This window comes from Aphelocoma coerulescens, chromosome 3 (genome assembly GCF_041296385.1).
Source record: "Aphelocoma coerulescens isolate FSJ_1873_10779 chromosome 3, UR_Acoe_1.0, whole genome shotgun sequence".
NCBI classification, from domain to species: domain Eukaryota; kingdom Metazoa; phylum Chordata; class Aves; order Passeriformes; family Corvidae; genus Aphelocoma; species Aphelocoma coerulescens.
The window spans coordinates 110457709-110485689 of record NC_091016.1 but is presented as its reverse complement, the minus strand read 5'-3'; the positions used below and the strand labels follow the sequence as shown (position 1 = coordinate 110485689).

Sequence of the window (27981 nt, the reverse complement as noted above, 5' to 3'; positions counted from 1 at the left end):
TTAAGTACATTGAGATTGCAAGAGAGCAACAGCTTGCTTAGAAATGCCTTTTATCAGTAGTCAAAACTAACAGGAATAAGCCATCATACAACTATTTTAGAATACCACTTTTCCTTTTTCCCATTTTTTAAATGAAACTAGATGAAAAGCAATCAAAATATTCATACAATGCCTGTCAATGCCAGCTTGTGTTTGTAATATAATGTAGATTCCTAAGATGTTGATTCATTGTGATTACTAGTATTTAAAATAAAGTCTATGAAATAGCCACATCAGAAATTCATATAGGAGTCTGAATATTACCAAAAAAGCTAAAGAAAGCTAAATAGAAAAATCAAAGGACTGAGAATTTCTCATGTCTCACCAGGTGATATAAATTTAGCTCTCCTTTACAAAAAGTTATTTAATCCAACTTTAAAAAGGTCTTTGTTCCCCTTACGTCTTAAATGACAATTTAAGGATACATCTGTAAAAGCAGCACACTCTAAAAGTCATTGCATGACTCTTCTAGCTAATAAAACCACAGTAACTTTGGTACAATATTAAAGCAGTCAGTGTTAATGGATTACAGGGTTTTAAGCAATCCTGCTGCAGAGGCATCCAAAGCACTGCAGGAATGTGGTGGTGTTCCCCTGCACCGACCTGTGGGTTTCAGTCCAGGACATCTCCGTATCAGTAGGTGGCAGATCATTCAGATTATGGCCTGTTTGGTCTGCTCTTGCCATGGAGAGCTATAAACACTGCAAAAAGCAGGCAAAGACAGGGAGTGAGGCTGCTTCACTTAGCCCCAGTGTCCAGTTGGGATGCTGGGGGAGGGGACTCCATGCCAGTCACACCAGAGAGTGACCCAGAGGTGAGAAAGTTCCTCTCAGATGGGTGCAGGAGGTATCACCACTCGGACACAGAGGGATGGACACAAGTGCACAGGAGGGCCTGGTGTTTGGTGTGTTCTGCCTGTACTTTGTGTGTGGTGTAGCATGTGGGTGCATCCCTCAAACACCAGTGTCGGGGCATGGCCATTTCTCAGACCACTGAGTGGCCAGGAGCTGCACAACTTAAACCCTGTCTTCAGTGGGTACAGCAGGACTCCCTCTGCTGGGTGCCGACTTTAGGTACAAGGAGCACATAACTGAAAGAAAGACAAATTCAGTCACAGAGCAGGTTAACAGCAGAATGAAGAATAAAATCTGATCTTCCCGCTCCAAGGTGGAGACCCACTGCCAATGGTTCCCACTGCATGTTTTCCACAGACCCCAAGAGCCTTCATACTATTTCAACAGATCTTCAGAAATCAACTAAATCTATTGTCACAACAGGCTGAGGCTCAGACCTCTAAGATAAGCATCCTTTGGGGACACCTCACTTCAAAAGGGAATATGGAGATCTGCTGCATCCAACCCAACAGCTTGTGAATCACTGCCAGCTGTTGAGCAAAGGCTCTTTATGATGCTGTGGACTGACTCAGCTAAAGGCAGCATGGCATTACACTGCCTTATGGGAAACGAGCCACCGTCAGCACAAAGGGAGTCCAGCACAAGGTTTTATGGCACACAATTTATTATTTCCATCCTTATTACACCAAGGTGTCAAACCAGATCCTGAAGATGCAACGGCAGCAGATAGGATGCTAATGGCTACACTGATTTTCAGCACCCTACAAACCACTCAGGCTGGGAAAAAAATTGCAGCCTGTCTTGGCATTAGCACTTTGCAATTAAATCCTCACCTTTCCATCTCTTGCTTGGAGCACTGTCTTGCTAGAAATAGTGCAGCTATGTCTGGCATTCTGCTTTTCTCACATCTTTATTATTCCAGCAGGCTGAGACCACTTGGTTTGTGAGGGCCAGCAATTCATAAACCCTTGCCTTGCTCTGTGGAAAGCCATTTCATGACAGCACAAAACCCACACTGACACTGCTCAGTTATACACAGGCTTTGGAAGTTAAATCCATTAACCATGTGCATTTAGAGGAGACACAATTACTCTGCCTGTAACTCCACCTTAGTGAGTGATCCTGCAGCAACATCGTGGACATTCACTAACAATCACCACTCTGGGCCTCCGTAAGGCACAGTGTGGTGTCTCTTCAGTCAGTTGTGCAGCACATTGCCACAAAGGAAAGTGAAGGCAGCCTCTTCCATAGCCTTTGTAACCGCAGTTGTAATAGAAAAAAAACATACAAACCTTTTAATTAAACAAGTTGCTTCAAAACCAAGACCTACCCACATTAGCAGCAGATTTAGCATTAAGTTCTCCTGGGGATGATGGAAGTGTTTACACCAGCCAACAAAGCATCTCTGCACTTTCTGCTTTGCCCTTACAGGGAGGAGATAACCACATCCACCCCAAGAGGGGCAGGAAAATTTCATTAACTGATGGTTACACAGGTTACACAATACTTGCACAGGGAAGCCACATGTTTACAGTTTCCTTTTGTCATAATTAGGGTTATATACTACAACAGTGTTTCCAGGACTTTAATACCCAATTTGTGTAAGGGGCATTTCACAAAACTCAGCAAAAAAATTCCTTGCTATTAAGCAATCTAGTATTCCCACATAAGTACACTTGTGTCTTACAGATGCCCTGACATGTCTCAGAAGAAGCAGGTAGTAGGCAAAAGTTTTACTTGCTCATGACTCAATGACATTTAACCAAGTTACTTTAACTAACTGTCTCTGATGCAAGGAGCACTATTTACCCCACTGCTAAAAAAAAAAAAAATTAGAAAAAAAATGCTTTGCCTTCATTGGAAATAAGCCTGGTTCAGGTGGCTATCAGGAGGCTATTCCTCCACAAGAGTGGAGGAAAGGCAGATGAATTGGTGTCCTCTGGGCTAAACCAAATATATTTTTCAGGACAGGTCAACAGAGCTGCTAAAGTTGTGCTGTTCATTGTGAGACCTGAGCTGTGACTTCACTGCAATGTGTGACTGACCCCAGGGTGAGGCACTGGTCTCCCTTGGGCCCAAGGCACCTGAGCAGATGTGACAATGAGCTTCCATATGGTCTGTTAATGAAGGTCACTACAGGCCATCAGCAGATACATGTTTTGATATCTTCTGGACAAAACAATGTTTCCATTTGATCACTGTAAGATGGTATTTGAGTGCTAATACTTAGAAATACCTGAGGCACTTGACCTCTTTCTTCTGGGAATTTCACCCTGTGCTTTGAAAACATGCCCTGCTGAAGTGTTGCTGACATTTCAGAACATCCTGGAGCTGGCTAAACAGGGACAAGATCTCTAGAGGAAGAAAAGGAAAGATTTTTGCAGAGATGATGTCCAGGTGGTATTGTACACGTATATTTAAAATGAAGGGCATAAAGGGTTATTTAAGGTCATTACTGGGGTCATGGTAATAAACAGTTCAGGCCTGCAGAATATCAGAGTAATGGCAGTAGAAACTCACATGTGAGATTAAAGGTAATGACTATATCATGTGACAAATCCCATCATTTTGTTTTAAATTATTTTTCTATTCAGAGCATCTCTGCTCCCTGGGGTCTGCCCCCATAAAATATCCCCATCTCCCCAGTTCTGCTTGGGTTTTCAATCTTCAGCCACACATAGGTGACAAATCTGCCAAGTCTATAATTTACACACATGTATATCTACCTCCAACTTTCCATCAGCTCCAGAGAAGATTCAGAGGGTCCATCTGTGCGTGTAAATAAGGCTGGGCAGGACTTCTCTGTGACCAGGGGCCACCTGACACAGCCTGGCCACAGATCCATTCTCTTCATACCAGTCTCCAGTCAGACCTGAGGGTGTAAAGCTGACCTCCCCTGTGCCTGTGGAGGCCAAGGAAAGGATGGACATTTTGAGAGAATAGTAACTGATGGATCTGGTCACACAAACGAGTATTGGGAGTAATCCCGAGCAAAGAACCTGCACAGTTCAGTAGCCTCTGTGGGAAAGGTGAAGAAGGCAGCATCACCATTGAGCTCAGTTGTTTCCACTGATCAGGAGCAGGGCCATGTGCTGTTTTTCCCCTGTGCAGACAGGCTGCATGCACGTTAGCAAAAATACACCCTCCTCTCCAGGTGGGATTTGATTGCCCAAACAATCCCAGAGTTGGACTCGGTGATTCTCATCGGTCCCTTCCAACTCAGGAAAATTTTATTATTTATTCTGTGATGGCACCAGTCATGGGCTGGTGTCAGTGCTCTACTCAATCACAGCATTCATGACTCTTCTCAGAGGAGCTCAGCAACAGGACAAGAGGTAACAGCCACACACTGGAAAAAGGGAAATGAGTTTTTACTGTGAATGTGGTCAGGCACTGGAGCAAGCTTCCCAGAGAGGATGTGGAGTCTCCATCTTTGGAGATACTTAAAAGTGGACAAGACTCTGAGCAGCCCTATCTGGCTGGCCCTGCATTGAACAGAGGGTTGGACTAGAGACCTTCCAGGGGTGACATCTCTAGGACATCTCGAATGGTTCTGTTTTCCCATGTGGAGATTCAGTTTGCTGGAGTCTCTGCTCCTCCATGAGCTGGAAAAGAAAAAATCTTTGACAGCAGAAGCAATTTGTCCATCTCCATTCCTAGTGAAGCGACTCTGTGTTTGCAGATTTGCCTCTCAAAAGAGATGCAGTCACTGAGTTTACAATACCCAAACCCTTGGATCTATGACCCATATTTCTGGGGAGTTCAAGGAAACAATTCTGTGTCTCCTCCTTCCTCTTTGCAACTCCCTGCAGCACAAAGGGGAAAGCAATCCCAATTCCTGGGCTCCCATACATCCCATATCTGCCCTCTGGAAAAGCACAGCTTGGCATTTTTAACTGAAAGGTACATTGTACATTAGCTATATGCTGTACAGGTGAACTTTTTTATAAAGGAAATTATTTTAAAAATTTCCTTGCCATTAATCCCTTCAGATGTGAAATACCAAAAGTTGTACAAGTTCTTTCAACTAGAAGAACGCAACGGCTTCCTCTAAGGTAAAAGCACACATTTTTGCACATTTAAGAGAGAGTAGATGAGAGGAAAGGCTCTTCACAAGTGATCTGAGCCTGTTGACTCTACCCTTTGCAGATAAATCCCGGGGAAGACCTGCCCTGCCTCTCCCTCAGGCCACCCAGCTCTGGTCCCACCTCCACTCCATCCAGGAGATGGATATGCTCTATCACAGGCCAGCTTCAGAGATCTTTGTAACAAACCCGCCTCGTCTCTGGGGCTGGCTAGGAGACACAGGTTTGCTAGCACCAGCTAGGTCATGAATATCATGGAGGCACCAGGGAGGTTCCCAGTACAGCTAACAGGAAGTTATTCCATGGCCTGTGCCATAAAACCCAACATTACCCAAATGCATGTCTTTATTCCAGGTCACCTGTGAGGCATGGATGCAGCTCAAGCCTGAAGTGGGCTAGGGGCAGAGGGACTGCCAGCACAGCCCAGCTGTCAGGGGACAGCCCTGCCAGCTCCCATAACTCAGATATGTGTCTGAAAACCAGGTCAGTTTTATTACTTGCTGGTAAGGCATTAACCTCAGCTATTTTCTTCCTCTGTGCAAGTTAAACCAGTTTGATTGCATCTATATTTGGTGGTCCCTCTCTGTCAGGCTTCCCAGCACAACCAGGGCTTGGTCCTGGCTCCACAGAGCAGAGTATTTATTTAATAACAGGAGTCTCAGTTTGGTGGTGATGAAGGGTGCAGAGCTGGAGGTCAACCAACCTAACAGTGTCTCAAGTCACAATAGTTTACATTTGCCTTTGACCCCCCCGTTGCCTCTCTTGCAGGGCTCCAGGCTCTCAGGCTGGCACAGAAAGCAAAGGTGCAGGTGTAAGAGAAGAGGTGTCCCTGCAATAGCTCAACTTGGCAAAGGGGACCAACAGCAATGCCAGATGTCACGGCTGCCTTTTGCTCTCTGGACAAAGCATCACCAGGCTGCAGCAGGTCTGTGCTGGGCAGGCAACCAGGGAAGTGCTGTAGCCCCTTGCCTTCTTCCAGGCTGGGACAGCACAAAAGCCACAGGAGAACTGGGTGCTGTCTGGGCAGCAAAGCAGTTTCTGCCATACAAAGCCAGGCCTGTCACCTACCTGCTGCCCTACACCCTGCCTGGTGTCACCCCAGGCTTGTGCAGGTCTGCTGAGGTCGAAGCCCAGCAGCACCTGTAACTCTGCTGAAGTCTGGGATTTAGTGCCGTAGCTGAAATCCTCTAGCCCGCCAAACATTGGGAATGTCAGCCTGTCTGAGGTCAGCCAGTCTTCAGAGACTTCAACCCTGTCCTCACTGAGGATGGGAAATAATCTTCACAAAACCAGAAGAACAAAGTTTCTGCAGGAAGGGGAGGTTCATCTCTTGTTGATTAGCTATACACACCCACGGGATCTCTGCAGAGCTCTCCTGCTTCCTTACGCTCTTGTGTTTACCCAGCAGAGTTAGAGGCAGCCATCTCTAAGGGCCACTCACAAAGTCCCACTGTGAATACCAGGACAAAGAGAGGAGAAGGACGGGGAGCCTCAGCAGGATGCCCAGCAGGGCTCTCTGCAGGAGAGCAGCCCCCTGGGGATGGAGCAGGGGTGTGGAGTCCGCACAAATCCCTGTTTGGAGATATGCTGGGGTTGGAAGTCACAGTGGGAAAGGCCAGGGGGGAAGTCAGAATTGAAACAAGCAAACTGGGACAAACTCAAAGGGGCTGAGGGGAGCCAGGGGTGGCACTTATGCTACTGATGATGTGAGACCACCACGCAGACTGCTTGAGTCATCCCCATTTTGGTAACTGCATCCGTACTGTGGTCACTGACTGGAATTTGCAGCTTGAGTTGTAAGTCACTGGTGGGAGCACAGCACTACCAGGGGGACACCAGCTCATCTGCATGGTGCTGTGTCTCACCTGCTGTGGAGCTTCCCCCACTTCCACTGCAGGTGACAGTGACTTTGGCCTTTTTCCTCATCTGGCCATAGTTTGAGACTCACAGAGGGACTCAAAAGAAAGGGCTGTCCTATGAGCACACAAGCTGCTCACACAGGACGTACCGTCGTACTCCAGCTGTGGCACAGCTGCCTCTCTGACACTCGGGCGGGAGCCAGCTGCAGCTGCCGCTGATGGAAGCGCTCACATGGCCTGAGCCCTCCGTGCTCCCAGAGGAAAGACTGCAGGAAGACAGCGTGGGGGAGAGACATGAAAGGCAACTCTTTGCTGGGATGGGTCTTTATTTCTGTGTTTTTGAACAAAGCAAAGCCCTTCCCTTGAAATGTGGGAAGCATGGAGAAAATAAGTGTTTACTGGCAATGCCTAGGTTGCAGTAAAATCCAAGATGTGTTGAAAGAACACTCCTAAAAAAATATGCTTTTATATTTAAACATCTGTTCTCAGCAGGTTTTTTATGAATTAGATGAGTCAAACCCCAGCCTTGGGCCAAAGCCTAGCTCCATTAATTACACTGGGGCAACCTCCCTCCCTCCTCCAGCTGTGGTTTCCCCACGGCATCCGGGCCTCAAGCTGCTAAAGGGTGGTTCTTCAGTCAGGGAATTTGTCTCCCCTGCTGTGAAGCACCCAACTTTCCAGCTCCTCTCAGCCAGGAAAGGTATGTTCAGCATGAGGCAGCACCTCAAGGAGCAGCAGAAATGAAGCAGGTTTAGGAACATTAACTCCTAACCATCACTTTCCAACTCAGCCTCTTGGGCCTTTCTTGTCTGCATCTCAATGGCCTCTCTCTTGCAGTTATTTTTCTCTGGAGAACTTGTGGAGGCAAAGCCAATTTCCTCCTCCCACTCCCCCTTTGGGACCCTAGGCAGACAACACTGGCTCTGTGCTCTTTCTCAAGCCCAGCTTTTTCCATCCACTGAAGTTCACAGCACATCAGGTCAGGACGTGGCTCAGACCCACCAGACATAAGGTCTCTGCATCAAAGCAAATACCTGAAGAACTGTTAACATTAGAAATAAATTTTGCAGAAGGTTTTGGGTCAGAACTTTAGAAAAACCCAAGTGAAGATGATACCTGGGAAAATGCTTGGAAAGCCAAGTGATGGATGCTGGCTAAACTTTGAACAAGGTACACATTGCCTTTGCTACACACAGGTTAATGTTGGAAAGGCAGATTAATATATAAACTTGTTCACTGAAGGGTAACACCAGTCCAGCAATTTGCAGTGGGGAAGACGAAGGTTTTCCTACTTGTTCCATAGAGACCAAATCTTACTATTTTCTTCTTACAGCATGGCAAAAGTGGTCTAAGCTAGTTTGAAATCTAAACAATTTTCTGATGGACATTCACTGGGCTGCTTGTAACAAATCCACAGTAAAAATCGTTACCAAGATCTCCAGGCCCTCTCCAAACGTGCCATGGTGTCCTCACGGTGCAAGGCAGGAGTGTCCAGGTCCTAGCAGTGGTCAGCCAGCATCCATGCTATTGTGGAGGACAGCCAGGAAGAGGCAGCATCTCCTCAGCTACACTCCAGGGAAGTGGATACCTGTGAGTGATGCCTGGGAAGTATGGGAGAAATCACCCTTTCAGTCAGCAAGCAAGAGGGAGAGATGCATTCTGATATTATGTATTTTAACTTTGAATTTTAATCCTTTTTGTGGTTAATACAGGTGACCACAAAAAAACCCTCGTAGTTTTCCAGAACTGTTATGACAAGGGACTGTATCTATCTCTGTTGAAGACTTGCTGAAAACACACCAAGTATTAGGAAAGAAAACAAAATCTAAACACATGTGCTGTGATATTTATTGTTACAAGATCAGCTCCTTCAGTGAACAAACTGCAAATAGCCCAGAAAATTTCTGGTGGGAACAAAAGCCTGGAAAAACACAGCTCCCCAGGTTCTGTTTTGATTATTGTATCAGAGGGAGCCTGTTATTTTACCCAGCAAGGAAACTCCTCATGTGTTTGGCTCTCTGGTGCTCCCATCATGACTCCTCATAGTGCTGCAGCTGCCTATCACACCTCACCAGGGTGAACAGCAACACAGCCCAGCACAACACCCCTCCCAAATGCTGGTGCTGGGACCTTCCCAGGGTGTTTTCCCTGCCAGGGGAATGTGTCTGTGGGATACAGGGTATGTTCTTCCATCCTCCCCACCCCTGCCTTGCACCAACGCTGCCCAGTGCAAGGGCCAGGTTGGGCTGGGCTGGACTGGTCCTTGCACTGGCTACAGCCATGGAGATCTGTCCTGTGGCCAGTCAGTCACTCCAGGGGTTGAAGACAGAGAGCAAAGACCTGAGGAAGCAAAAAGCTCAGGCTCTGCATCACAGAACAACATTTCCTTGGCTTTAGCAGAGAACAAGTCTGAACTATGGGGTCTCACTTTGAGGTTAAGATGAGGTGGATGATAGGGTCTGTGAGACCACCCTGCAGCAACCATGGACTGGGGAGAAGGCAAAGAACAAAAGATGTTTCTGGAGCTGGCTGCAATGTTTCACATACCCCCTTTCTCTTCGCAGATGAAAGATTGTCAGGAGAGAGAAGAGTGACAGTCCTGCCTGTAGTCTGTGTTTAGGATGAGACATGGCATGAGGCAGAGTCAAGTATGAGCTAACCATATGGTTTAGTCTCATACCTGGGGAGTGAGCAGTCTGAAGATAAGACCTGAAAGTCACATTTTGTCCTGGCAACTGCATGCCTCAACTCCACTTTGGCCTTTGCTCACAAAAGTCCAGTCAAATTCTACAGCAGGGTAAATCAGTGCTAGTGGCTTCAATAGATAATGGTAATCTTAAAATAATCCCACATACCTCAAATAAATGTGATGCTTTAGAAAGACTTGGATGCTAATACATACAAGTATAAATGTGTGTGCATATGCATGCATGCATTTATCTCTCTATAATTAAATCTTTTATTACAAGGCATGATTGAAGAGTGCTGTCTAACAGAGGGCATCCACAGCATACATCCTTGTCTTTCCCAAAGCAGAGGCTGAGGGTGCCAGCACAGCAGGAGTCAGAAAAGGCCATCTACCATGTAACTCCAGCATCATTGTCCAGAAGAGCTCCTGGGCTCCCACAGGATTTGGGAGAAGCCAGGAGCCAGCTCCACCACTGGCTCCCTAATGCTGTGCTTTTGATATGAAGGCTTCTGGCTCCCTGCTGGTCTGGCTGGGTGCCATGCAAAATTGATCCACATGCCATATTTGGCACTTGCACTACACACTTACACCCTTGCTCTTGAAGATCAGCCAAGATATTATCCACTGACCCTGCTGGGAAATGGTCTTAACAGCCATCAGGCCATCATAAAGAGGAATTTGCCAATTTTCACTGATTTTTCTGAGGAGTCATGTACTTATCAGGCCTTTAGCTTTTGGGAAATTTTCTCTTTAATTCTCAGCAGTCCTTTAGGAGCAGGGAAATATCACTGAATGGCCTTAGAGTCCTTCAGTGTCACTGCTGAACCACAGCAGCATTTGAGGTCACTGCTGCTCAAACACTTTCCTGGCTCCAGCAGTGATCTGCTTCAAAACACAAGGCATTTGGCTCATTTTGACAGCTGGTTTATGGAGCCAGCATTGCTTCCAAGTGAATCTGAGGAACTGTCCTGGAATGAACTGTTTCCATGGGGGCAGCCAGGAAACTTTCCAGGAGGCTCCACTCCTTCAGAGACAGCCTGCAGGGATGGAGAAGGAGGAGGAATTTGCTCACTTCTTGTTGAGAACAATTTTTGTCTCTGATGCTTGCAGAGCCTATTCCCTTGGGACATTTTGTTTGGAGCTATTTAATCCTATACTCAGCTCCACCATCTCCTCCTCAGCAACCAGGCCTCATCACTTCTCATTTCTCCAAAACCTGTCTCAGATCCAAAACAACTTCTTTGTGACTGCCTTGGCTTTGGACCCAGGGCTCTGCATGTGACATCACACCCCCACGCTCCCAGATGATCTCCTCTTCCAACAGAACATCCTTCTCAGCCACAGTTTGTGTAAGAAGGGACCTTTAAATGGCATCTAGTTCAACCCCCTGCCATTCCAGTAGACCCAGTCACTCAGAGCCCCATCCATCTGACCTTGAATGTTTCCAGGGATAGGGCATCTGCCACCTCTCTGGGCAACCTGTGCCAGTGCTTCACCACCCTCATTGTAAAAAATCTCTTCCTTACATCTAATCTAAATCTGCCCTCTTTTAGTTTAAAACCTTACTCCTTGTCCTATCAATACATGCTACAGTAAAAAGTCTGTCCCCATTTTTCTTGTATACCCCCATTGCTATGAGCTCATCTTTCTGGCAATGATCTGACCACTCATTGCCTTCTCTCCTCCAGCCCCTCCATTACAAATTCTTGGGCTTTAGCTCAGTGGTTTAGGAAGGACCAGCAGAATGAACGTCTGGTAGATGCAATCATTGCAGCCAGTGTTGAGGAGCAGCAAGAGGAATTACACCTCTGCGTCTTCTGCCTTTATCAGCCTCTGGTTTGGAAGGAAGGGAGGCAGAACAGGCTGGACACCAGGCAGCCTCCCCAGTCCTCCCCTGCTCTCCCTCCCTGGAGGGAATGACAGCCTTGCCTTTAATACCTATAATCTTCCACTGTCCAACAACTGCGCAAATATTGTACTGGAAGCAAAGAGCAGCCGAGGAGGGTTGGGGGATCAGCTCCACAGCTTCGACAGGCTGTCGGGAAGCAGAGTGACTCTGTCTGTGGGCATGGGCCAAGGGGGTGCCCGGCTGACTCATGCTTTGCACGGGGGCTTCCCTGAAACTCCAGGAACATGGCCAGAACCGCCGCTCAGTGCCACAAACCTGCCCCACAGGGCATCCCCCGGGCTGGAGTGTTCTCCAAAGGTCTGCAAAACCTTCAGTAGCCCAGGAGTGCTGCTCCTGCTGCACGGTCCCCGAGGATGCCAATGTCCTTCCCCCAGCTCCGGGAGATGTATGTAAGGATCTGGTGCTGGGGAAGCCCGAGCTAACGGGCTGGGCTAGAAAGTTTTGGAAAGGACAGGGGAGCGCGGCAGCCTGCCCAAACCCGCGATCAGAGACGGCCGCGCAGCCCTCCCCTGCGCCGCCGGCTCCCTCCCCCGGCCCTGGGGCGCTCCGGGGTGGGATTCTCCCCCCGAAAGGCTCCCGGAGCGCCGAGCGCCCGCCCCGGCCGGCAGAGGCGGCGGCCCGGAGCGCTGCCCGCCGGCTCCGGCCATGGGCAGCGGCAGCAGCCGGCGGCGGAGCGCGGCGGGGCCCGCGGGCAGAGCGGGGCTGAGCCGGGGCCCGCCGGGCACCGCGCCGGCCGACAGCGAGGGGGCGGCGGCACCGCCCGGCCCCACAGCCCCGGCCGCCGGCGGCAGCAGCGCGGAGGCCCCGCTCCAGCAGGCGGTAAGTGCCCGAACGGGACCCGCGACCCTCCCGGCGGCGGCCCCGGGACACCCCGGCCCGGCCCGGCCCGGCCCGGCCCGGCCCCGGTGTCCCCGCCGCCCCGGCAGCCCTGCCGCAGCCGGGCCACCCGCCGCGGCCGTGGCTTCCTCCGCACATCAGCGGCGTTAAATTCTTTTGATCTTCGATGCGAGACAGGCTCGATGCTCTCTTTGCGTTTTCCCTTTGCTGCTCTCTTTGCGCTTTTAGTCTCCAGTGCGAGGCAAACACGGTCCCGTGCGGGGCTGTCCCGTTCTCCCTTCTCCCGGTGCTACTGGAAGTTTCTTTTCCTGACTTGTGGAAATAGCTCGGCTTTATAAATCTAGGCTCCTGCTTTTCCCTGGGTCAGGCTTGTAAACAGACGTTTAAAAATGTGAACATAAAGCTGCCCTTTAATGTTCGCCAATCCACTGCAACTGCAGTCTGGCTCTTCCTAAAGGCACATTTCAGTCTCTTTCAGTTTAACAAATAATGGATTTGCCTCCGAGAGAGTTGAGATTTATCTTCTGGGCTTTTTTTTTCCAATCCAAGAATAACAGTAGCATATATATCAGCTGGTGATGAGGCCGAAAATCACCGACATCTTTCATTTTAGCTTGGCTTTGGAAGTTGTGTGTTGTTTGTTAGATAAACACTGCTCTCCACAGATACACAAGAGTTGTCAGAATAAAGTAATAAATTTAAAAATTGAAAGAAATATTTAGGACCCAGGAACATTCTGCCTTGCATGCCTCAGTTTTGCTCTTTAGAAGTGTATCATTTCCGTCATGAACTGCACATCCATGGGTTAAGGACTACTTTAATACAAAATAAATTTTCCATTAGGAAACTTGGCAGGGTTCTGTATGAGAACCCTTTATTTAGACAGGTTTTAAAGAAAAACCTCAAAAGGAAGTAAGGTTTGGAAATGGAAGAAAAAAAAAATAGAGATCTTGTATTGACGTTTTTTTTCCTTGCTCTTTAAACTCCAAACCCTCCTGCAGAATGAACGGAGCTCACTCCAGCACTGCTTTCTCCTCTGAGGGACTCTCATTTATGAGGAATCCTCCTGACTTCTCCCATTTACCTTTATTTACAGAAATAGAGGCTGCTGGTATTCATTTTCCCTCTTTTTCCACATGTGAATATCATGGCTGGATCTTTAAAAGTAGTAATTATATAAGCTGTGAGTTTTCCTATGCATAAAGCAATAATTCAGCTCTGTTCTGAAGAGATGTATATTCTGGGTAATAACATATCAGAAAGGCAGTGGATCTGCCTCTCTTCTTTCTTTTCTAGTATCAGTAGAGACAGTCTGCTACAGCAGTAGATACCAGTGAACTAATGACAAGGAGCAAACTATAGAGGCTGAAGAATTTGAGATGTGGCCCTTCAGGTAGCATGGGGGGGTCACCATGCCCCACTCCCTGCTTCAGACTTCCCTCTCTGGCAGAAATTATGGTGACAAACCTGTAGCATCACCTCAGCCACCCCAGGTTGTGGTGCAGACCCAGGGTGGGAATGCTGTCAAGCTTTGCTGCACAGAGATGTCCATGAGGGTCCTCAAAACTCAGCCTGGAGCAGGCATGTGGGCCTTGGTCATCCAGTGAGGTCAAGTGGGTGCAGCCCACAGCTGTGCTACCAGTGAGGCAGCAGTGATGCTGAGCATCCTGTGTGTCTCCTCCTCCAGCTGCTGCTGCTGCTGCCTCTTGTTTGGGAGGAAATTCACAGTTCTGGTTGCACCCAGACAAAAACAGCAAAGAACTACAAGTATTTTTCAAAGATTTAAAAGACATACAAGAGAAGTCTCAGGTAGTTTCAGGGTAAACTTGAAGCTTTCCTTGGTAGCACTTTATTTACCTGAACCTGAGATGGCAGAGACAGCAGTTGTGGGCTTACTGTTCTGACTCCATGAGGCCTAAAATGTCACTAGCCTGTGAAAAGGAGGGAGGAAACAGTTTGCAGCACCAGGTTTTGGTTGTTTACTGGGTGCAATATAGTCTTTTAGGCTGTTGTGCAAAGTGCAGTCCTGCCCTTCCCAAGAGGCTGGTGGAGGAGGTTTCTGGAAAGGGATATCAGCTTCATTGTGTCGCTGGTTCCTCGCTAGAAGTTTTGAGGGCAATTCCTCTGAGTCTTGCCAGCTTCTCACGTCATTTGTAGATCCTGTCTTGTGGAAGGAACTTGCTTGCTTTGCCCTGTTCAGCTCTGCAAATTGGAGGATAAGCAGAGAAACTTCAGAGAAGAAAGGATGAGTTAATTTAACAGAGTTAATGGGGGAAAGATGAGGCAGGAGGAGGAAAGGCAACAAGGAGGTATTACAGTAGGAAAGTCTGATGAGAAATAATCCCTGGAGGAGCAGATTTTAGCCAGTGGGAGTAGAAGAGATGTTTGACACAAGTCAGAAGAGAGCAGAATTGCAAGCAGGACTCATCTTTCTGCTGTCACAGCTGGGTTTGTCCTGGGCTTGGTGTGCATCAGTGTTGTGTTTCATACCTGAACCCTGGCACAATTTGTCATCCAGCAGCAAGCTGGCAGTGCTGGTGGGCAGTCAGGCCAGGTGACAAGGGCTGGTGGAGGGGAATGCACCTGCATTTAAAGGCTTGAGCCACCTCTGTTATATTCAAACAGTCCTTGGGAGCAAGGGTGAAAGCGTATCACAGCAGCAGGCTGGAACCAAATCCTGATGGGGAGGCTGGACATGGCTCAGAGCAGACCCCAACACCTCTTGTCAGCATCAAACATCCCTTTTCAGCTTTGCTCTCAATTCCAGATGGTTGTACATGCTTTTCCTTGTTTCTTTGCTCAAGACGAAAACTGTAGTTGAGGTTTTGCGGGTGCTGCTGCAGCACAGAGCTGGGGAGGCAGCTCTTGGTGGAAGCCAGGGCAGAGGCTGTGGCGTCAGGCATTTCCCCACTGGTTTCCTGAAATGGAGAAATAATGCAGACATGTTAGGGTCTTGGTTTAAACAGTTTTTTTTCCATGGCACCATTGCTCCTCCTGACTGGAGACGGGATGTGATTTCAATAAGCAATGTGATTTCGGCTGCAGCACAGGAGTAACAGGTAGAAGTTGTATTCACCAACTTCTAGTGGGACTATCATATACTTTTAGAACACCCAAGTCTTCAAAGCTTTGCCTGATTTTTTCAGCCAGATGTTTTTCCTGCAGTGATGTGGCACAGCGTCACCTCGTGGCTGGCTGGTCCCAGCTGCAAACACATTAGGGTCCTGAAGGGACATTAAATGTCACGCCCCATTAGTTTCTTACAGGAACTCAGGTTTATTTTTCTACTCTTGTTAAAATGTGCTTCCCTCAAACAGAAATTTGATCTTTCTAATTCCACATTGTTAGCAGTTTATTTCAGCATTTTCCTCCTAGTTGTGTTAATAGGCAGAAATGCCCTCGAGTGAAGACATTGTGCTACGCTTTCATAGGGAGCCTTGGGCCTTCAGAAAATGTCATTTCCAGCTGAACATCTGGGACTCCTTGAAATTCCCAAAATCAGATTATTTCAGATTCTGCAGTTAATGTCCAGTTGTAGATCTGGCAGTTGCTGAGTTAGAGGTCTCCCTCTCTCTCCCGTTACATTCATTGTCTTGTTAAAAGCACCTGAAACTTCACCAGAGCCCAGAGGCGGTGAGCTGTGCTGTCTCCTCAGCCAGCATCACCCTCCCAGCACAGCTGGGTTGCACCTGAACTTGGAAAACTGCTGACTAGGTATTTTCCACAACTCCCCTCCCTTCACTTGGCAGAGCAGGGGTTGCTTTTGCCCTGGAAACTATTTGTGATCTAAAAAGTAAGCCCAGGGCATGCGCAGAATAGCTGGGAGCTGGTGTTTTAGTTGGCAGGAGAGGAGAAGCGTGGGAACTCCTTGCGTTCCTGCCCACTTCCCGTCCACTGTCTGCTCTTAATTCCTTGGCTGGCCAGAGGATGTTGCTGCAGACCAGAGCAAAGCTGGCAGTGCTTTGCCTGGGAGTGAGTGCTTTGCCTGGGGTGCAGCTGGGGCCATGTGTCACGTTTTGGTACCTACTGGCACCTTAGGTAAGCTACTTTTTTTTGCCAGCAATAACTGGCTGCGGGTTGGAGAGGCTGATTCTGGCCTTGCTGACTGGCTCAGCCCCCAGTCCTGTGCTGGCGTCACTGGAGGCTGCTGCCCTGCTGTGGTACCAGCTCAGCCCTCAGCGCTCCGCTGCAGACTGCACCTGCAGGGCTCTCCAGCTGATATCCTCCCTCCGTGCCACAGCAGCAGGTTGGCGTTTCAGCTCAGACTGGTCCCCTGGTCCCATTCATGGGGTGTTTGTGAAGAGGGATTTGGGAGGAGCAGAGGCTGGGAAGGAGGCACTGGTGTACATTTTTCAGAAATGCTGCACTGTTAAACCACATCCAGTGGCAGAGCACACTGCTCCATGTAGATATTTCACGTGGCTCAGTCGCTCACCAGGCTGCCTTGGACGTGAGTTGCACCTGAGCTGCACTCAGGGCCTGTATCTCTACTGCATCCAATGCTGTATCTGTACTGGTAAACTGTACCGTAGCAGCTGCCTGGCACTGGACCAGGATGGTCTGCCCCACTGAGCTGGCATGATTTTTGGTCAGGACCAGCTTGTAGTCTCCCAAATAATGCTTGGGCATGGCTCAGGGGCCAGCACAGGGACTGTCTCCAAGAGAGCTTGAATTTGGCCTCCCAGTTTTGGAGAAAATGTTAATAGTCGAGACTGTAGCTCAGTGTTTCAATGCTGCTTGGGAGCAGCTCTAGAGCATCCAGAGGTACACGGCTCCAGATCACCCTGTGGAAGGTCCCAGGGAAGGGTGTTCTCACCCAGCTTACTCACAGGTGCTGGAGATGACAGAGAGAAGATGGGTAAGGGCTGGCAGGGCCATGAGGAACTTGCACTGGACTGGGGGGAGTGGGAAGCTACACCCCAGGACTTCTGGCTCATGCATGCAGCAGAGAGAAATAGCTCTTCCAGCTCTCCACTCTGCCTTGCTCCCAGGAGCTGCTGCCCTAAAGGATGGCTGAACTGTGTGTGCAATGACTGTCAAACCATTCCACCTCACATGTCATGACATTAAATTAAATGTGGATACATGCTGGGTAAGCTTAATAGTCAAGCCTTTAAACTTGGAGGAGGGGGTGATGTGGGGCTTTGTGGCACAGCAGACCTCAGCACAAGATGCCTATGCTGAGAATAGGGTGGAAAACGAGGAGACACGCCGCAGTCTAGATGAGTAATAAAAAGATGACTGCAAGCTGCAGAAAGGAGAAGCTGACTTCATTTATCTCTTCACAGGGCACAGGCCAACCAGGCCAGCAATTACTTACTTAGCTGTAGGATAGGAACCCATAATATTAAAGTGTCCTGACATGCACATCATCCTAACCCATATAAAGGGCTGGTACTAATTATCTGCTGAACTTGCAACATGCACATTACAGCAATCCCGAGCTGGCTGGGTGGGGTCAGTTTTTATTGTGTCTCACAGCCCAGGGCAGCTGGTGCTCCGCAGCCTGCCTGCTGCCTGGCGCACGGTGTCACCCGGGCACTGCCTAGCCGGGTGTCCTTTCCCCGCAGGAATTTGGAGCAGCTCTCAAAGCACAGAGACTCTGATGGCCAGGAAAAGGCAGAGGCTGGAGATGCCTTTTGTTTTTACTTGCCACAATTTTTGCCACCATTTACTTGCCACCATTGACTCATGCAGTGGATGAAATGTCAGTAGAGATCTACCTATGCCAGTCCAAAGTCTCTTGGGAAATAGGCATTGTTGCTGACAGATCCCTTGGAAAAGGTGGGAGCAGGTTTTGCACAGAGAAGCAGATTTTTGCTAACCAGGGCTGCTCTGTCCTGATGACTAATTAATTCTGTCTTCCACCCACACAACACGTACAGCTCGTAATATGGAGGAGTCAGCCACAAGGGAAGAAAAAACAGACAGCCTACTGTACAATCCAAACCCCTCCCTAAAATGATCCCAACCCATCCTTTGCACAGAAGTATTGGAAGCTGCGTTCTCATTGTGGGAAGAACATCATCAAAGCACTCCTCAAGAAGTGTATTTCCCTTGGTGCTGAGGATGAATAACGTTCTTCGCCTGGTGGAAGGAAACTCAGGCGGCAACAGTAGTCCAGTGGATGATGGATGAGGAACTGCATTGTGGGATGCAATCCCAGGAGAAGTCAGCCGTCAGAGCTTAGCACGCTGTTTTCCTGGCACTGCTTCTTGCTCTTGTTGCTTGTGGGAGGTTGCCAAGAAACAATCCTAAAAAACCAGGAGAGAACTGTCTTACCTCACTGTCAGCTTTCTCACATCCCTTTGTCTCCGCTTGGAGCCAGAAGCTGATTTTAGAGTAGTTCAGCCTCTCCCAGAGAAAACAGTGTTGCCAGAGAGCTGGGACTCTTCTGAAAGGATGTGGAATGCCTTTTGACAGGTATTGCACTAAAACTTTGTGAAAGACTGGCAACATCTATTTTAAGCAGGCAGCTAAGATGTGAAATACTGTGGATGACAGATACCTTTCCCAGCTCCTGAAGTGCAAACTACTGAGGGCTCACCTGGAAGAGATGCTGACCCAGTGCCATGAGAGAGGTGTCCTTGCTGCAACCCTCCTCACCTGCTGAAGCATGGGAGCCAAAGATGACCACAGCAGCACAAAACCCTTGCAAGAGGCAGGGAAGAACTGAGCAGTTTGTTGCCAAGCACCTCTCTATCTGCCTAGTAGTGTCTGAGACCACGGTGTTTAAACCTCAACTCCTGTCCATCGCCATGAGAAGCAGCTGAGGAAGGACTGTAGTGAAAAAATCTCCTTGCAAATTAAAATCAGATGCCGTGGAATAACTGCAGACACCCAGGTGGACATTTCTACCCAGCAGATGGCACATACAAGCCTGACCAACACCAACAGATTTAAATTGGTGCAAAACTGTGTGTGAAGCCATCACTGCTGTACCAGCAGTGCCTGTAGTGGGGCATTGCCCCTCCATAGCTCCCACACTTGCCAGCACCAGTCCCGAGGTAGCACAGGTTTGAGCTGTTCCAAGAGCATATACATGATCTTGCTGAGGAATCGCTTGATCCCATCCAGCCCTGCAGAAACACAGCAGAGGAACAGGCAAAGGCTCTATATTGCAAGCTTTTACACACCTCTCCCTGGTTCCTTTGCTTCCCTTTTTTCTTGTACAGAAAAATACTTTCCTCTTTTCCATACTGATGGAACAGCTTTTAATTTCTGTTTTCTCAAGGGCCCTGTTTTGGTGCTACCTGTTTAACTTGTTAGTGTTGTTGTGAGATTCAGGAATGCTTGTATGAGGGAGGCCCACCAGCTTTTTTTGCACCTCAGAAAAAATAATGACAAGCCAAGATGGGCCTAGTTTTATGCAAATCCATGTCCCTGTCCCACTCCCTTTCCCTGTAAGAGTATAGTAAAAAGGTAGAAAAAGATGAGAGTCATATTCTTCTCAGTAGCACCTGGCTACAGAGGGTTCATTTTATTACTGACCCAGCCGGGGACAAAGGGTCCCATCACTGCCCTCATCCCAAATACCATTAGGTTTGACTTTGGTTGCTCCCCATGTATCCCATTGAAAGCCTGTGGATTCCAGCATAGGGAAGATGGATGTTTCACTCCAGATGCATAATTTTTCAGGGAAACATCTTTTGTCAGGTGCAAATTGGGTTGATGTTGCAGTAACTTCCTCCTTTAGCAGGTTTGCCTGCAGCTAGTGGCGCAGTGGGCATTCATGGAAAACTGGGAGGTTTAACAAGTCAGCGTTCGGGGTTTCGGTTCTGTATCGTGCAGCCACCCAGCTGCCCTGAATGCTGAAACAGACCTGGCAAAACAGGGCTAGTACAGGAGAGCCTCTTGTACCTGTATTGTCTCCACAGAGGTTGGTTGGGGGTTTAAACCAGGGCATGTAGCCCACTATAGACAGAGATAGGTTTCATAGAAAGAAATAATAATGGTTGGGGTTGAAAGGGAGCTTTGAAAATCAGCTAGTTTCAGGCCCCCATCATGGGCGAGGACATCTTCAACTAGACCAGAGTGCTCAAAGCTCCATCCAGCCTGGCCTTGCACACTGCCAGGAATGGGGCAGCCACATCTTTTCTGGGCAGCCTGTTCCAGTGCCTCACCACCTTCACAGTAAGAATTTCTTCCCAAGTTCTAATCTAAACCTGCCCTCTTTCAGTTTAAAACTATTGCCTCTTGTCCTGTCACTACAGGTTTTGTAAACAGCCTCTCTCCATCTGTCTTGTAGGCCTCCTTTAAGTACTGAAAGGTTGCAGTAACATTTCCCCAAAACCTTCTCTTCTCCAGGCTGACCAATCCCAACTATCTCAGCCTGTTCTCACAGGAAAGGTGCTCCACGCCTCTGATCATTTCCATGGCCCCCCTCTGGACTTATTCCAACAGGTCCCTGTCCTTCCTGTGCTGAGTGCAACAGAGCTGGGTGCAACATTGCAGGTGGGGTCTCACCAGAGCAGAGCAGAGGGGGAGAATCCCCCTCCTTGACTTTAAAGTGTTGTAACTGTGTCTTGTCTTTTATCCTAGGCTTTGTCAACCAGAAGCCCACCAGGCCCAGAGAACAACGTCAACCATCAGTGAGTATCCCCTGCTTTCACAGTATCTTCAGAGGGGAAAATCAGGTGGAATAAGGGGACCTTCCCCTTCAGGGGAAGGCTATTTCTGCATTCCTAACACTATGCAAAGAGATGGGAATGGTGTGAAATCGTTTATAGCCCTAAATATTCTGCCCTTTTACTTATTCGCAAATTTTTGAAAATCAGGCACTGCTTGAAAAGATCCAGGCTCCAGCTCAAGTGTAGTATAGAGGTCGTGAGCAATCAGAATTTGGGATGTCCACATGTCAGAGAGGCACCTTGGAGTAGCTGGTGCAAAGCTGTGGAGAACTGCTGCAACGAGGAGCTCAGGCCCTGATTCACCTGTGGCCTCTGCAGTGTGTGGAAAAGGAGAATAACATCACTTTGCTCCCTAGGAATCATAAGAGAAAGCCCATGAGATGCTCCAGTGCTACACCAGTTAGAGATATGAGTGTCCCTCGGGGACAGGGGAATGGTGGGGACCTGCTGCTCTGGATGCCAAACAAAAGAAATCTGAAATTTTCCGTAAGCAAAAGCTGCCCAGCAAACTGAGCCTTCAAGTCTGCCTGCACCAAGAGCAATGGGGCAGTTTAACACATGTTAAAAAAACCCAGGTGAAATGAACAGTCTTAAAAAACCATCTTAAAATTTATCACCTCCTTACACTAAAGAGTGATTCTCTTCAGGATTAAGCTCTGGCTGTCATCCAGTGCCTCTGCTCCTGCAGCACTCAAGAGCAGACTAATCTGCAGATCTTGGCTGTGGGCTGTGACCTACCAACACCCAGCAGTGCTGGTAGATGTGTCAGCAGAGCCCAGGCACCCGCTGCTGTCCGTCCTCCCCTCCTGCTCTCCCTCCCGTCTGGCAGGGAGCTCACCTGGCAAGGCTGCTGGTTCCCAGAGCGCTCAGAAAACACAGCTGCCCTTGGCTTTTCTGATGGCAAGGCTTGTACAGGTGCTCTCACAGGGACTTCAACTTCTCCTGTGCTTTTCAGTGTCGTCGGTGGGCTTTGGGCTACAATGGCAACTGAGCAGTCTCCTCCTGGGGTGCACAGCCAGCCCTGCCAGTCCCCTACGCAGCTCCCCAGCCCCAGGCACCCGCTGGCCCCTCACACCCTGCCAAGGCTTTCCTTCTCCCACCCTTTTTGACATGCAGAGGGAAGACTTGAGAGAGCAGAAAATGTTTTCTGATCTGGGATGACAGAGCAGGAGCTTACTTTCATTTAGATAACATTTACTTTACACCCACTGCAAAGCCCCATAGCACAGCTCACATGTGAAGTGCCTGTACTGCCTGAGATAAGCAGAGTTGCAATTTCTACTGGCTAGAACTCTGCAAACATTTTTTTGGAAATGGCCCAGCACCAAGCAAAATTTTGAAGACATCAAATCAAATAAAATCAAGCCATGGAAACAGAGGTCAGTGTGTGTGCGTAGGTGTCTCATCCTTCACATTTCTGAGGCTGGAATCATTCTAGGTGAACACTCACTTTACAAACAGCAAAAGTCAGCCTTGTCTTGATAGAATTGCTGACTGAAGAAGTTCCCATAAAGCCAATTAAAGGAGAAGTAAACGTCGAGGAAGGAGAAGAAAAGCTAGAAGGAAAAAAGATAGAGACTTAACGCTGTCTGTCAAGAGAGCAGTCATTCGAGGCAGAGGTGGGTGTGCACCTCCTGTCCTGGAGCATGCTCATGTGACGCCGCACAAGCATCTAAACCAGCCCCTGGTAAATACTTTGGATGCGCATGGGAACACAGTTGGATGTGCTGCTGCTTGGGCTATGTTACCTCTCCTCCTCCCTCCCCCAGAATCTTTTGGGAACTGCTCTCTAGCATCTGGTAGTTCATGGGTGGATGACACAGCCCAGACACACGGCAATGATTTTACAATTGCTGCCAAGGCTCGTGTCACTGGCACAGTTACCAGGGCGTTGTTCTGACCCATTTTTCAGCTGCTAGGTCTTGCAGAAGGTATTTTAATGATTAACCCTGGACTTCCCCATCCTCAGCAAAATGATAAAAACCACTGGCCTAGATTCATCCCAACCTAGTTTTCAGCCACTTAACTCAGGTTTGCGCCTCAGAGCTTGTCACCCCAGTGACCCATCAGGGCCATTGTCATGGGAGCCCTCAGGCCGCTCCCCCCCAGGCACCTGCCCAACACCAGGGATATGGCACTGACAGCCCTCCCTACTGCTGGAATCTTGCTCAAAGGTGGTTTTGCTCGCTTTTGGTCTAATTTTTCCCTTTGCATTTCCTTCTCCACATTGCATAGCTCACTGTCTTTACAGTTAACAAGAAAAGCTACCCATAATTCCTGCTTCCTGTAAGAAACTTTAAACACCCAGAGGCCTGTAGCTGAAATGGAGCACATTACTTGCTTTCCTCTTTCCTAAATTGCTTTGCTCTAGCCTTTTAAATCACTGTTATTGTGGCTTTCTAAACTCCCTCCAAGCTGTTAATAACACTTTAGCAATGAGGCATCCAGCAGCCTGCCCAGTAATCCTGATGGAGCTGCACTAGCCTTCTTTTTCCTTGCTGTCCTACCACACAGCAAATTCCCTCTTGTATGCTTTTCAGCTAACTCCTTCTCTCTCAGCTTTGCTTCTTCACAGGTTTCTCTCCTCCCCCAGAACATCTGGAGTTTAAAAGTCTTCCTCTCAAGGTAGTGACCTGTTATTTTCTAGACTGGAAGGTCTAACAGCCCTCAGCTGGACTCAGTGTGTTTGAAGGCAGGCTCTGCAGCCCTGACATGTGGTGAGGAGAGCAGCAAGGTGCCTCCTCTGCTGCTGGAGCAGCTGGAGGAGCACGGGAGCAGGCTTGTGGCCCACCAGCTTTTGTCCTGCGCACATCCTGAGCTTGGGATTTCCCTGCCACAGCCTCTCACTAAATTCTAGGATCAGCAGAAATAGCTGCACCAACATGCCTTTGAGATGGAGGCTTAGGTTGGGATGGCCTCAGGAGGTCTCCAGTCCAATCTCCTAGCTCTAGCTCCAAGCTGGATCAGTTGTGAAGTCAAAGCAGAATGCTCCAGGCTTTGTCCCATCAGGTCTTGAAAGCCTCCAAGGGTAGAGCCTGTACAACCACACACAGCCTGTTCCTCTGCTTGCTGTCCTCAGGGTGCAGAAGTTTCTCCTTTTATCCAGATTAAAGCTCTCATTTTTTATTTTATTTCCATTTTCCCATATTAAATGATACAGAACTTTGCCACAAATACAGCAATAGTATGAACAGCAGCTTGCTTTTTCTTTGCTCTTGAAAGAAACACAGCCCTCTCTTTTCCTCTCATTTCTGGGGTGTGCATGGTAAGTGGAGCCTGCTTTTGTTTTTCCAAAAGCACGTCTGTGCCTCAAAGGGTTTTACCTGGAGATTTTCTCCATGCAAACCAAAGCATCAAGAATAATTAACAGTGGGAAATTATGTAAGTGCTAAGGGAAACAATGGCTCTTCTGTGGGCCTGCAAGCAAGCTGCCAGGAGCTCTGCCTCTTATTCACCACGTAACATAAAATTAGTTTGAGGATTGTCACAATGCAGAGTTTAAATCAGTAAATCGTGTGTTTTAACTCAGATTTCTGCACTTGTTTTCCCATTATTGCTTTGTAAATACTGCTGTATGATTCGAGCTCTTGGGCTTGTAGCTTTCTTCTCAGGTCTTATTTATTGCAGTGGGAATCAGATACCCTGCAGCCCTTGAGCAGGAAAATGAATAAAAGGAATAGGAGAAGAGTCCAGTTGCTAAACCCTAGCTGCTGCTAGTAGAACTTGCCATCAAGGGCACAGTGCAGTGTAAGTAAGTGTAGAACACCCACACGACCAAGTGTCACCAGCTGTCCATCGGGTGACTCCAGGAAAAACACCAGACTATTTCTGACACATGGGGGGCACAGCATAAACACAGCTTGGTCAGAGCAGCTGCACTGGGCAGGAGCCTCTGTGGCCAGGGCAGGGCAGAGCAGAGGGAGGGTGGCACTGCACTGTGGCCACTCTGCAGCTGCTGCCTGTGGGAGGAACACTGAGGATGCTCCCAGGCCCAAGGAGAGCAGAATGAAGGCACCTCCTCTATAGGACAAAGTGTCCTTAGAAAAGCATTTCAGGGTTCTTTCCTTCACTTCTGATTCTACATTTACATACCTGCTTTGGGGCAGTTTCTGGGGTTTCATATAGTAAACAGGTCCTCAGTTTTTTTCATTAAAGGATGGTAATGAATTAATTTTATTCATCCCAGCTGCAAGACCAATGGTTGGGATTGATCTCATCTTTAGAGGAATGGTAATTCAGTAGATAATACATGGTGAGTCTGGGGCCATGCTAGTGTATGTGAAAATCTCTCTTCTTTGGCAACGCACTAACTGACACACAAAAGCAGTTATTTCTTGTTTACTCATTCTTCACTAGTGGATGATCACAAAGCCTTGGTTGACATGGCATGGCAGAGCACTTTGCAGTCTGGATTTACCAGCTCAATTCTCCACTTACCTCTGCACCTCACCATGACCTCCATTCCAAGGAGCCATGCCTTCCAAGCCTGACAGCCCGGCTTGCTCGCCTCCCAGATCTCTACAAGGCCAAGGAAGAGCACCCACTTGTCAGCTGATGGCTCCTCTATTGAGTCCTGGAGGGAAAGATCAAGTAGATTTAATTGGTAGCATGAGGTGCAGCGGTCAAAGCCTGCAGAAGACTTTTCAGTATGCATTATGTACTCCCTTATGCAGGTAGGGACAGATTTCTCTTGTACCCAACATAAACCACCTCTGATAACACCAGTGAACTCCATACCAGTTCCCTTTGAGTCATACATCAGTTCCCACTCATGGGAGGGCTGTGCTGATGTGGAAACAAATAAAAGCCATAAGAGCAGTTTGAGGGAGCTGCATTCATTGAAACTCAGATCCCTTACAAATACAAACAAAATAATCTCTTTATCCATAAAACTGTAAAAGTAGCATAAAGATTACACAGTCCTTTAGCTGGGCCTGGAACCTTAATTCATGCAAAGGTTCTGGGGGCTTGATCTGGAGCATTGCAAGGGTTGTATTGTAATGAGCTCACAGACTAAACTGGTGCCAAGTGATAGCAGAAGTCGGCAGGCAGTGTGCCAGTGGGGTATGGGAACTAGACACGACAAGAGTATCTGTGTCTCAGCAAGCCACATGCAGCTCGATCTTTCCATTCACAAAAAAAAGTAAGGGTCTTCTTGTGTCTTCAGAGCCTGATTCTCTCTCATAACACCAATAATTCATTCCCTTCCATGACAGGTGCCCAGAAAGCAACAAGAAGCCGTTGGGACAGTCCACAATGTTATATGATTACTCGGAGGAGGAGCTCATGGCAAGCATTGAGCGGGAGTACTGCCGCTGAATCCAGTTCCACAGCAAGAGAATGTCAGGCATGGTCCTGGGAGCCCAGCTGGAGCAGAACTGCTACTGACAGAACAACGCCTCACACAGTGAGACAGCATGGGAGAGGTGGGTGGTGGAGGGTGGTGGCGCATGAGAGGCAGCGTGGCTGCTTGGGGAGCATGGAGGAGAAAGGTCACCTCATCAACTCTGGGTGAGAGCACAGAGATCCTCACCAACTGCTGATTGCTGATCGGTGCCACTGGAAGAGGGACCGGTTCATCTTAAGAGTCAATATTTAGGAGCTCATTTCTAAATGCTGTTTATAAATGAACATGTACTAGAATGGAAGTGTCACTCTAGAGGTGTTGAAATGTGGTGCTTTAAAGGAGGATCTTGCTTTGACTTAGTAAGAAAAATGCATCATTTGATCCAGAACCTACTTACGGGGATGTTGAATGAAATTCATGTTCCTGCCACTTAAAATGTGCCAAAGGTCCAGGTTTGAACTTGGTACTGTCTCTTTCAATCTGGTTCCCAGTAGGAGAGATAAGAGGAAAAGGGGACTGAGCCCACCATCCAGTACACAGGTAGTGTAATCCCAGAGTTCAAATCCCACCACACAGGCAAATCAGGCTCCTGAGAGCCATCAGGGAACACAGGATTTGTATGATCCCTTTGGGGCAGGATCCTAGCATAGGTGTCCTACTTGGGGCTCCTTGGTGTGGATTCTCCAGTGAAAGCAGGAGGCACATCCCCATTTCAATCACCCACCTCGAGAGGGACTTGCATGCTCTTGTAGAGCAGCTGTTTGTGATCAGTTTTCAGAATTACCAGTCCTGGCCTTCCCCTACATTTTTTATCCTAGAAGAAAAATCACTACATTTTACCATTAGCTGACCACAAAGTAAAGCGGAAAGTTATCTCTCCTAAGGAAATAGTACATTTTCAGTGCTCACAGACAGGGAAGCCTGGCATATTTGGTTTCTGCTTTTATTTTACTTGCATCTTAACATATTATAAGCATCTGCTTATTATCAGAAGTAGAAAAATACTTTATTTCTATCTTCAGCTGAAGCATAAAAGGCATCAGATGAAATCTTCACTATGTGTAAATGCAAGAAGTAACTGCAGGACACCTCTGAAGATGCTGTATTTTAAGTAGTTTTTGATTCCTGGGACCTGTGAAACAGAAATAAATGCATCTTACTCTACGTAGCCCTCTGTGAAGGCATCAAATATTCTGAAAAAGGCTCTCTGGCTTACCTGGGAAATCATCCTCTGGTACCTGCAGGATGCCTCCCTGGAGGATGGCAGGTGGGATGCCTTGAGGGGGCACTAGATCACACCCCAGGCACACAGACTCACACCCCAGTTGTCTTCCCTGCAGCAGCCTTCAGCCAGGCTGGACATTGTGCTCTGCCTGGGAGCCCAGGGGTGGGCAGTGGGAAGGGAGCCAACCTCCCACAAAGCTGTGCATTCTTGGAGGCAGGAGCTCCCAGCACACCAGCTGGGGCACATCAGCAGGACCAGGGATAATGGTTTTAAACTGAAAGAGGGTAGATTTGAGTTGAGCATAAGGAAGAAATTGTTCACTGTAGGGGTGTTGAGGCACTGGAACAGGTTGTGAATGCCCTGTTCCTGGAAGTGTCCAACGCCAGGTTGGATGGGGCTCTGAGCAACCTGGTCTAGTGGAAGGTATCCCTGCCCATGGCAGGGGGTGGGACTAGACGATCCTAAAGGTCCTTTCCATCCCAGGCCATTCTATGATTCTGTGATACC

The 27981-nt window shown here is 48.2% G+C and overlaps 1 protein-coding gene across 3 annotated transcripts; it reads left to right on the top strand.

Annotated features, from left to right (window-relative positions):
• The first annotated feature begins 11774 nt into the window (after positions 1-11774).
• CYS1 (cystin 1) lies at positions 11775-27417 on the top strand. Of its 3 annotated transcripts, none has more exons than XR_011150039.1 (4): positions 11775-12254; positions 20814-20863; positions 26119-26309; positions 27272-27417. XR_011150039.1 is itself a non-coding variant. In XM_069011584.1 (3 exons), exons 1-3 carry the CDS (start codon positions 12081-12083, stop codon positions 26219-26221), a joined length of 327 nt encoding a protein of 108 aa, XP_068867685.1. In that variant the 5' UTR covers positions 11777-12080; the 3' UTR covers positions 26222-27417. The 3 variants fall into 3 exon arrangements, 1 of the variants encoding a protein (XP_068867685.1); XR_011150038.1 differs by having other exon boundaries at positions 11777-12254; positions 26119-26328; XM_069011584.1 differs by having other exon boundaries at positions 11777-12254; positions 26119-27417.
• Positions 27418-27981: the final 564 nt, after the last annotated feature.

What these genes read in the sequence shown, in the direction of transcription:
- CYS1 (XM_069011584.1), top strand. Translation starts at nt 12,081, where the DNA reads ATGGGCAGCGGCAGCAGCCGGCGGCGGAGCGCGGCGGGGCCCGCGGGC. An exon ending in AGGCCCCGCTCCAGCAGGCG is followed by an intron (nt 12,255 to 20,813) that starts GTAAGTGCCCGA and finishes CTTTTATCCTAG; the next exon opens with GCTTTGTCAACCAGAAGCCC. An exon ending in GAGAACAACGTCAACCATCA is followed by an intron (nt 20,864 to 26,118) that starts GTGAGTATCCCC and finishes CTTCCATGACAG; the next exon opens with GTGCCCAGAAAGCAACAAGA.